At 42.3% G+C, this 11,387-nt stretch overlaps 1 protein-coding gene across 7 annotated transcripts in view; it reads left to right on the top strand.

Moving 5' to 3' along the window:
* The window catches only part of DFNA5 (DFNA5, deafness associated tumor suppressor), an 88,030-nt gene that overhangs the window by 41,347 nt on the left and 35,296 nt on the right, over positions 1 to 11,387 (top strand). For 6 of the 7 annotated variants that reach the window (XM_019508597.1, XM_019508600.1, XM_019508595.1 and 3 more), the window contains one exon: positions 3,061 to 4,968. The exons of the other annotated variant lie outside the window; for it this stretch is intronic. In XM_019508597.1, the coding sequence (XP_019364142.1) occupies positions 3,061 to 3,291 (231 nt within the window). In that variant the 3' untranslated portion in view covers positions 3,292 to 4,968. Of the gene's footprint in view, positions 1 to 3,060; positions 4,969 to 11,387 lie in introns of those variants that run through there. 7 annotated transcript variants of the gene reach the window in all.

The raw sequence follows: 11,387 nt of genomic DNA, 5'->3' as shown, positions 1-11,387 counted from the left end.
TAAGCCAACTTGAATAGTTGGTAATATTTTTCTTAGCAAGCTTTTGGGTTTAAAAACCCTTTGTCAGGCTGAGGAAGCATCTGCAATTGCTGTGTGCTCTTCCTGGATGGACTGACTAGTAAATACAGGAATGAATAGTAAAGACCAAACAGCAGCTGCACACCAGAATGAATGCACACCAGAAATCTATTAAAGACAAGAATACCCAATTACCTGTCAGGGCACATTTCTCACAAGGAAACCACTCTCTCTCCAGTCTCTCAGTTCTAATCCTCAAAGGGAATTTACAAAACACTTTTCACAGATGAGCCTATGAACTCTACTTCATCAACCTCCAGGATACAAAAAATCATGGACTAATGTAGAAAACTACTCTCTCCAATCTCTCAATCCTGATCCTCAAAGGAAATTTACAAAACACTTCCCAGAGATGAGCCTATGAAGTCCACTTCATCAACCTCCTGGATACTAAAAATCATGGACTAAATATAGACATTGGCTTTATGACGCATTATAACCTGCCTGACATCTGACTCCCCAGGTACCTCTCCACTATTCATCTCCCTTCTCTCCCTCCCCCACCCAGCCTGTCTCTCACCCATTTACTCCTCAGTCTACATCTTCACTGACTGCATATCTTGTATGCATACCAGCCCAGCCTCTGGCTTCTTTACTTTTCATTCTGTCCAGGAAGAGCACACATCAACTGCTGAAACTTCCTTAGCCTAATGAAGGGTTTTTGAACCTGAAAGCTTGCTTAAAAATTATTTTCCAACTATTTAAGTTGATCTAATAAAAGATATCAGATTCACACAAAGAACTTTGTCCATGTATGGACTAAATATAGACATTGGATTTATGACACATTATAACCTGTCTAACATATGACTCCCCAGGTACGTCTCCACTGTTTGCCTGCTATATTCATCCCCCTTCTCTCCCACCCTCCGGTCTCTCGCCCACTAACTCCTCAGTTTACATCTTCACTGACTGCCCTACTTGCATGCGTACCAGCCCCTGGCTTCTTTACAATTCATTCTGTCCAGGAAGAGCACACACCAACTGCAGATGCTTCCTCAGCCTGACAAAGGGCTTTTAAATCTGAAAGTTTGCTAAGAAATTTTTTTCCAACTATTCAAGTTGGTCTAATAAAAGATATCGGATTCACCCAAAGAATTGTCTGCCTATGTCCTTAGACCAACACAGCTACAACCTACACCTCTAGTACATTGGCAGTGGTGATTCTGAAGGTCAGAGGATCAGAGCCTGTATACTAAAATGTTGTAAGCAGTGGTTTTTGAGGGGAAAATATCATTTGTTCTAAAATCTGGTGAGTTCAGTGACAAAACATTAGTTAGAGAGAAGAAACAGACACTGATGAAGTAGCCATCTGTATGTGGAGAACAAGGATCGAGTTAAAATATTACGTGGAGAGAGAGAAGCTGAGCTGGTCATTTGGAAGCAGAATGATAGCTAAGACTGTAAACAGGTACAGGGAATGGATTAGGAGTATGCAGAGTTAGAGCAGATGCCTAGTATGTGAGGTAGGTTATAACACTATAGGCAGTGCACTAGTGTCTCACTACTTACCTATACATATAGGGAACCCTGCAACAAATACTTTTAGAAATCCTCTGGCCAAATGAAGTAATTGCAAGTGCTGACTCAGGGGCTCATATTTATAGGGCCTAGAAAAGACTATGGGATTTCATCCTTTCTTTAAGACCAGTGACAGCAGGTTACAAGGGGCTGAAAGATGCATTGGAAGATAGGTAGCCCCACAATCAAAACCTGAGCAAGAGTCCTCACTCATCTTTTAAGGATTGTAGTTGAAACATGGCTTTCTTTTAAAACCAAGCACCTACTTTGATGTTTGCCTGAATTTTGTCACGAAATGTATGCCTCAGTTATTGATGACCAGGTCAGTATGTCTTGGGCTTATAGTGGTTAGATTTCTCATCTACCCAAAACTCCCATCCAAGTCTCAGCATTATAGGGCACTGAGGTCATTTGAAAGCCAGGTCCAGGTTTCCTCAAATTATACCCCAAAACGGAAGCATCCCTGTGGCAGGGCACTGCGGTTACCTGCTACTTTAAGGTCCTGGAGCTGGCAGCTGGCAGGTGCCTGATTAGGGCAGCCATTTCAAATCTGGGGCTGCCCATATAAACAGGGCAGCTCTGCCACTGGAGGCCAGGCGACAACATTGCCTGGCTCGAGGGCTGCTGTTATCATCTGGAGGTAAGGGGGGAGCTGTAGGGGATAGTAAGGAGGCTCCTGGTCCTGGGTACAACCTAAAACTGCACCCTGCCAGGAGTGGGTGGCCTGGTGGGGGTCCCAGTGGTACAAAAGCCCCAGGAAATGCCAGGCCAGTTACAACCGTGTGGGTGACCCCTTGTTGGAGGTTCTGGAGGGTGGACCCCTGGAGAGACAGAAAAGGCCATAAACTCAGGCCTGTGTGGACCTCCCCTGACTGGTCAATGCTGGGGCCAGGACTGGAAGGGTCGAAGGGCTGAGGGCCCACTGAAAGGAATGTCCAAGAGCTAAGGCCCTGGGGTCCTGACTGGCCTGGAGGTGGGCCAGGGCTAGTAGCCAAAGGTCCCAGGGGGACCACACCCGAAGGGGAGGCGGTTCAGAGAGCTATGCTGCCCAGGATGAAGGCGGGTGAGACCGCCTGAGGAGAGGAATCCAGGTGGGGTTCAATTAGGAGGATTCTGGGGTCCAATGTGGGCAGCCTCCCACTTAATTACATCATTAACTAATTACCAACAAGGCATGGCAGGCAGGTAGCCCAGAAACAGGTGGGCAGGCCCCTGGGAAGTTGGCCCCAAGCAGGCCCTTCTGAAAGTGTAGCAGTGTATTAAGTCTCAGTTAAGGCTGAATGTATCAGACTTGTTGAACTTTACATTAAATGTAACTTTAGCTATGAGATGGTGAGAGAATTTTTTTTTCTCAGAATTGGAGCTCTTTTCCAGTTTTTGCAACAGAGAGCACAATATCAGAAATTGCTCTTCCCAGAAAGCAGCTTTCATATCTCTGTCTTTCTCTCTCTATCAATGCAGCCTAACGTCGTTTCAGCTGATGGCACTTTGCCACTGAGTGATCCTACTATGGCCACTTTCAGTGACACAGGAAGATTTCACATAGTGCAAAGGCTGTTCGCCTCATCAAACATTAACCTCAAAATGACAGAGTCTACAGTAAAAGCTGTAACTACGAAAGAACCTAGATTTTTTCCATTCATTCTTTATATTGCATTGTATGGGTTTTATGCTTTAGGTGGGAACTTGTAAGGGTATCTCTGTGTATTGCAGTATGTTCAATTATTATTCTAGCCTGTTCTTTCCTCTTATGGTACATCTGTGCTGCATTCATATCTATCTGCAGTCTAGTAGACATAGCCAAGATAGCTTCAAACTAGGTAGCTCAGATATCAATAGGAGTCATGGCATAGCAATACAGACCCCAGCATGGCCTTGTTAAACCTGCCCATTTACCTGGACATATACATAGATAGCCTGTGCTCACATCCATGCTGCTGCAGGTACACAGCTACCAGCTAGCTTCTTTAAAGCTACCTGTGGTGCATCTACTTTCTACTACAATCATAGCAGTGACACTAGTATACACAGACATTAAGGACTAAAGAGGCTAGAATAATAGCTGAACAGACTGCATGAATAAATAGCACATTTGAAGTGCAATTGAGTCCTGCTAATTTGTACTAATGTGACTGGGAGATGACTGCAAATTACTAAATTTGGTAACTGAGTTGGTGGATAAGCATGGAAAATCCAAGGGCATTGCATCCCAACATTGCATTGTTTAGATTTAGTGCCTATTCCTATAAAACATTTTTGAGCACTGCTCAGCTCAGCCTTGGGGGAATTCAGTAATGTGCATGGTCAGACTTTTATTTGACCCATTGGAGCTCAGATTTATTTATGCTCATACTCCAGATGTAGCAAATACCACGTCTTTTGTATACAATTTCCTAAAACTAATAAAATCTTTGTGATTACACCAGTGTACAATATCTGTTCTTCTATGTGCTGATTACTTTTTGTTGCAAGCTAGAAAGCTTTGGCCACATACTGCATTTAATGCCTGCTACACTACCCCTTCAAAAACACAATGCATGCTTTTGATGTTTGAGTACAAGGGTTACACTAGTCTAGAAAACCCAGTTGTTTTACCCCCAGGACATCTCCTGGTGGATTGTATTTAATGAAAACAAAGTGTTTTATTGCACACATTACTTTATCTTTCATCTTGGTTCCTAATAGCTTTCTCTGAATATCTAAATGGGGAGAAAGTACAGTGGAAATAATTGTCAGTACTGGTTTGGAAAGATTTCTTTGCAGATACGTCTAATAATAATGTTTTCATACCACATAGCTGACTGCAAAATAAACAGAGACACCACTGAGAGAGTGTACATAGTCAGAGAGTATGGCTTAGTAATTAGGACAGTTGTTTCAGACTCTGGAGACCTGGGTTCAGGCTTCTGCTCCCTTCCTGGGTGGTCTTGAGCAAGTCCATTAAGGCCACATTGTCAAAGTGTACTTCTTCAGTAGCTAAAGATGCACAAAGCCTTCTATGTGGGATTTGAAAACACACTTAAACTGTAATTTCAGTGAGAGTTAGGCATTAAGTGACACTCACAAAAAGCACCTAATTATGCAACCTACCTACATATTTAGGGGTTTCTGGTACCTAAAAATATGGCCATTAGTCTTTTTTTTGTTTCAGTTCCTCATCTGTATAATGATGATGATAAAGATTGTGAAGGTGCTCAGTGTCTGTGGTAATTGAGGTCATATAAGTGTCTGTCTGATTGGTAGATGCAAGCTTTTATCAGTTGCTGTCATTGCACGTGTTTGTCAGTGAACAAGGAATTGTATCAGAAGTCCTTTGGTCTGCTATTACCAATCCCTGTTTTAAAAAAGCATTTCTATTCCAACAGTGCATTTATCAGATTTTTCTTCTTAAACATTTTATGTGAAAATAGTGGAATGATTAATAACCTAGTTTCACTTTATCCCCACTGTTTATGCATTATAAAAATAGTGATTCTTCTGGGAATAGCACATGAAGAACTAAAGGACACATGAAAGTCTGTTTGGCACTACTTCCCAATTGATTGAGATCTGATCTTATAAATAGTTTGTGATAAGCCTGTGTACACTGTTTTGCCCAGTTATTTTTATGACGGTATTTAATGAGGGCAGCATACGCCTTTCTTTCCCAGTTACTTCCCCCTATTGCTTTTGTTTCCACTTTTAAAAATGAGAGCCTTTTTCTCTAAAGGTAATACTTGCTCTTACAGCAGTTCCACGTTCAGAATTATTTGGTGTTTGCCATTTGGTAGACATACTGCAAGTTCTCAGGTACCTGTAAATAGGAACTTTTAAGGCCAGTCCTAAACAGCATGTTTCTCCTTGTGTTTCTAAGTCTGCCAAACTGGCACCAGGAATATTTTGGCTAGATTTATCTGGGAAATGTTATCTTTTACCCAGTGTGTTGCTGTTTATCACCTTCATTTAATAACCACTCTGGATTGCTAGGCATTGTTGACATGGAAATGATTTAAGTATTGTAAAAGTTAAATGGGGGAACAGAATAGCAACCAGGTGCTGGGAGTTGTTTAGAATCATGAAGCCAAATATTCATTACATGGGAGATGAAGTTGCTGAGGAGCACATCTACTCTCTACACCCTTCTAGGATCTGGAAGTCAAGAGTTGGGAATAAAAACGGGCTGAAAACCAGGAATTGCAGAGCTAAAAGTTGTGGGAGGATGTGATTTGGGAGGCATTATTGTGAGCAAATCATGGTGCCATATTCTTCCCTTCCCTATGGTATTTGGTAGGGAGTGTACTGGGGAAATTGTAAGGAAATCTGAATTTCTAAAACCCTTTGATCAATGTTGCTGCATGGATCCTGTGATCTTTCTGAGGTGGTTGTTTGAATTCTGGTAACCAGCTGCCAGCATGCCCAGGATCAATAGTGTTACACACAGCACAGTGGGAGTACACGTGTAAGTGCTGTGACCTGAAGTGCTAGCAGGACAGGAGCTCTCTGCTCTCATCTGTGGTGAACACAGGCAAAAAAAACAGCCACAGGGCTGCTTCCTCTGCACAAGCTCTTAACTCCTGAGGAGGGAGCTCTTTACCCCCATCTATGGCTGTAGAAAAATCTAAATTTGCAAAAACCTTCCATCCAGAATTTCTCTCTCCAGACTGGGAATTGTCAATCAGGCTTACTGGTTCTGTCAGAACTGGAACCTACTGGTTCTGCCTGAGAAACTGGTTAAGTCCTAAGACAGGAGGGAGGACAGTGTGATAGCCTAAGTTTAGATACTGAAGTTGTGGTCACAAATGGGCCAGGAAGCCAGAGTAGTGGTACATAAAGACAGCAAAAGCGCAAGGATCCAAAATCAGTGCAGGCACTGGAGACTAAGTGTGAGCTGGGAACCAGGGCTGCAAGCACAAGGCAGGCCAGGATCAAGCAGCCAAAGTTTGAAGAGAGATCACACTAGGATTAGGAGCCAAAGAGTCAAGAGCTCCACAGAGCCTTCCAGGGTCAGATGCTGAGACAGGCCAGGAGCCAGAGTCAAGAATAGCTCAGGGGGCAGAAGCTGAAAGTTGTCATCAGGAGCAAGTCAAAGGTCAGAAGCCAGATACAGCTACCAAGAGCACAAGAGCAGGTATGAGAATCACGGCAAAATGGTAGAATCAGGGCAGGTTAAGTTCACCAGGAGACTTATACAGAGAGTTTTTAACTGTCTGCCTTCCTGCTTTGAAGGTTGTGTTTGGGGCAGAGCCACCGGCCTGCTAGCAGCAGGAGTCAGTGATAGGCTGCCAAAGGGGGATGGCTTATTTACCAAATGACTCATCACATCCTCCAGAGACAATTTGGCAGCTGCCACTGGGGGATACAAACTAGAGTTGATTGACTGGACAGTATAGCTGACCTGAGGCAAGCTCCAACCAACCTCCTAGTGAGAAAAGAGAAGGTTTTTTTCCAGGTAACTGGAGTTCTTTAAGATGGGCTTTTTAAGGGCGTTGCATGTTTCCTACTTCTTTGCCTCCTGTCAGCCTCTGAGTACGAGGAGAAGGATGGGGTGTGGAATCTACATAGAGGTCACAACTCAGAGCACTCCATTAACTGGGAAGGCACTTCTTTCTTCTTGGAGTACTTGTCCACATACATTCCCACTCGAGGGTGACTGTGAACAACTGCATGTAGCATTACACCTCAAAGTTATAGTTACTGAAGGACAGTCATGTCAGATGAAAGGCTCCAGTGAAATGTTCTTTTGGGGGCACTCTTGGGGCATCAGTGATAGCACTGTGTTGGTAATGGAGTGCATGGAGCTCCAGATGGCTGTCTTGGACTGAATTTGTCTGGGCGCCAGTGAACTGTTCTTTAAATGTTCTCTAGCAGAGATTAGCGGATCCATATTGGCAATTTCATAGGACACCTTGATGCAGCCTAGGATTCATTTAGATTGTCCGCAGGCAGAAATCACTATTCCTTTTAATTTTTGGTTAAGGCAACAAACAGCCATCAGTATTTCTGGAAGGGCATTGTCCTGCACAATTAAAGGAACCAGACTCACTTCATATTGGATGTTGCAGCAGCTTTTCCTCTAGTACGTAGTTGTCCCAAATCTGACACAGCACCACTGACTTGAGTGTCAGACTTCCACCATCCCATCTCCAGTTACATCATTTTGTTTTAAACCACAGATTGATTTGGTGATCCAGCTGGAGCTGTAGTCTCTGCTACTTTGACTGCCTTTGCCAGCCCTGTTTCCAGATCTGCCAGCCCTGTTACAGGGCTCCAGCTTCAGTCATTGCTCCAAACCTATTAGCACCATTTTATCACACTCTTCCTTTGAATCTGAGGTTGACTGCTGACTTACCTGGCTATGTGCACTATTTTCTGCAGGCTGACCAGCCAATCGCGCCAGCAGAGGTGGGGACAAAAGACACCCCCTCCCCACCATTCAGATGGATGGGTGGGTGAGGGCCAGGTAGCGCCACAGTGTGCTGTACAGGGCCGGCCAGCCAGCGCATCCCTCCCCTCCCCTCTCCTTCCCTTCTCTCTCCCCAGGGTAAGAGGCAAATGCACTCGGGAAGACGCTGCCACTGCGCCCTGGGTGTGCTCCCTGTAACCTGAGTACCCCTAACACGTGCCCCCTGTAACCTAAGTACCCCTAGCAGTATGCCTACACCTGGTTGACCACCCCGTGTATTAAAAGGCAGGGTAAAAATGATTTTTATACACTATAATGTACAGTAGTCAAGTCCCTAACCCCATTTTTCCCATAAGTCTTTAGTTTTGCCAACCACAGGAACTTAACTTAACCCCTGTGGCTGGCAAGGGAAACCTGTACTTAAGTGCACCACTCATGACTCTAGCAACCATAGTTGGAAACTTGTAATTGTTGTTTTCTTTAGCCCATAGTCATGCAGTGTCTGGTCAGGGTTTTTAAGACAATTCCTTAGTTCTTGTTAATAATACCTTGTTTTCAGTACTTTGTCAGTTCATTTCATGTCAGGTCTTTGGTGCCTCAATATGCAGATTTTGGCACATTGAGTGGCTGTACTTGGAGTCTTCCACATGGGTGTAGCAATGTTTCATAATCGCAGAAAAATGTGGATTTGGGGGAGGGGGGGTTAAATCAAAGAATTTTGGATTTTTTTTAATCAGAGAAAACCAGAATCCCTGCTGATTACAACTATTACACTACATTTAGTAACCAAAACTCTAAAAGCTTAGGGAGTTCTGTCTTCCTTACTACAGGGAGTACAAGATCCAGAAATAAGAATCCTGCCCAGGATAAATCTCTAAGGAGGTAGAGGGTGTAGGTCCTGCTAGACTATGGATTAATACAACTACAGGTCAGTGCACATACAGAGGTCCTGCTAACAGCATGAAGCAAAATAGGACCAATGAATACAAACCTAGGCATACTGTATGTGGCTTGCACAGAAATTGCTGGGAAAGTAGCTTTTTAGTTTTAGAGGAGCCTCTAAGGCCAACAGATAGAGAGTAAACTGATGAGACTAGTACAGAATGCCAAAACAAAGATAGGGACACCTGTTTGCCAAGTCATTTATTTGGTGCACTAATTGGTGAGAAGTAGGATGTTGGTGATGCCACCTGAAGATGTTTCAGTAATTGATGAGAACTAGGATGTGTATGCCATAAATACAAAGTTGTTTTGATCAGTGTGTAAAAAGGAGCCTGGCAATCCTCAATACTTCACACTGGGCTTAGTGGTTATGTTTACACCTGTATCATGATTGCAAACAACCCACCTAGCATCATGGACCAACTGTTGTGTCCAGGCTTGTGTGTAGACAATAAACCTGGCTGAGCTCTTTATCATAAAGAGACAAAGCTTTTCTTTCTTGTAACAATCAGATTAAGGACATGACATAACTGATGGTATCTTGACAGCATGTGCACAGACCATCCAAACTGAAAAAACCTGACATGACTGGCAACACCTACTCCCCTGCACACTACCAATAGAGTCAAATTACACTAACCGTCTGCCCTGATGATACTGGTGACTCTAGACACCTATGGGGAGTTCTAACAGCATAACCAGAAACATCATGACAATTTTCACTGGACATTTAAAGATTGCAGTGGTACACAAACACCAAAATGCTTCTGGATAATCAAGAAATGGGAAAAGTCCTCCCTGATATTTTTATAATGGGATTGCATCCCATTCACTCCCTGTTCTCTCAGTTACTCTTCAGATTTATCTTATTTTAAGCAATTTGTCTAGTAGCCTCTCACAAGAGTTTCATCAGCTATCACATATCTGAACTAAACATTAGGACCACTGCTGTGGTTTCAAACACACGCACAGAAAGAATGAGAAGAGATCTTTAAAATATTTTTGAAGGCATGAGTTCATATCTTTTTCCATTCAACTTACAATGCAGACTTCATCTAATTTTTATGTGCCAGTTTCTCTCACCCACTTCTTAGAACATTCATGGCTTATGAGCTCATTAAAACTGTTTTTAATAAAGTTCACTATGTTAATATCTGTAAACTGAAAACCTGCAATCTGAGCCATGTGGTCTCTTTAGCTAATATGTAACTCCCACATGCACTTTAACAAGACTATACAGACAAAAATCAAAATTTCTGGGAGTATGAGGGAAACAGGTATGCAGCCCATTTTCTATAATGGATACATAACTGAAATTTAAAACAACAGATGACACTGGTTAGGTATTACCTGAGGTATACTCTAAGGTGAAGTCTGACTGTCAGTTTACATGCCCGGTTAAGGTTCAGATCATATCTAAAATCAGAAAATAACTAATTTACATTTTTCCCAATATTAAATCTTTATTATATACAAAAATAGTTTGTTAGGAATTAACAATTTCACAGATTTGTACATTAACATATTAATGCTGGACTATACAGAACATGAAAAAGTTACTTGTGAAAAAGACAATAGGATAATGGGGGCACCTTAAACAAAATATGATTAAAATGTAGTCCTACATATGAACTCATTTTATATATGTAAAGCTGTAATGCCAGCAGTTCCCACCCATTGGGCATCTTCTATAGTACTGAGTTTCTTAGGTAAAAATTTAATTACTAAGTGATTTTCACATTACAAAATTTAAATTCAACAATCGGTCAGTGTGGCAGAAAAGGTTCTCTTTTATGTTTTTTGCACTACTGAGAACTGTATACACTAGAAGACAGCAGTTTAAAACTCAAGTCCAGTTTTTAAATTCATTAGTTTATAGAAAAGGCATGCACATTAATTTCCAAAATGAATATCACACTTGAAAAAACAAGCAAAATAAGTTAAATCTCAACTCAAGATGATGGACACATTTAATATCAGTGTAACTTGACCAAAATACTGAATCTCTTATCCCAGTTCCTGAAAAAGTAACTTCAGGCTACAGACTCCTTTCAGTATTAGTAGGCCGCCTTACTGTACCAAAATACATAAGAACATATACATAGGCAATGGATCATTTGTGGAAGTAAAGACATGCATTTTTAAAAGAAAGAAAAGTCAATGTCAGAGGTGATTTGCATATTATATGGAGTACACTGTACTGTATTTTGAAACAAAAATCCAGTTTAAACTGGCCACCCCACTACTATTTGCAGCCCCCACTACATGTACTGTTTGAGGACAAATAGTACAAAGTGACTTTATTACCCATTTTCTAGAGAAATGCCTGCTGGCCCACCTATGGGGCAATATTTACGTTAGCCATGGCTGTGGCCAGTTAACCCATCCTTAAGCCTGATGAAGTGTTGGATGCAACCTCATTAAAAAAGGCGCGGGGGGGGGGGGGGGGGGGAAATTTGGGGGG

The sequence above is a fragment of the Gavialis gangeticus genome, unplaced genomic scaffold (genome assembly GCF_001723915.1).
Source record: "Gavialis gangeticus isolate Ggan-Ray unplaced genomic scaffold, GavGan_comp1, whole genome shotgun sequence".
NCBI classification, from domain to species: Eukaryota; Metazoa; Chordata; order Crocodylia; family Gavialidae; genus Gavialis; species Gavialis gangeticus.
This window is presented reverse-complemented; position numbering and strand designations above follow the sequence as displayed.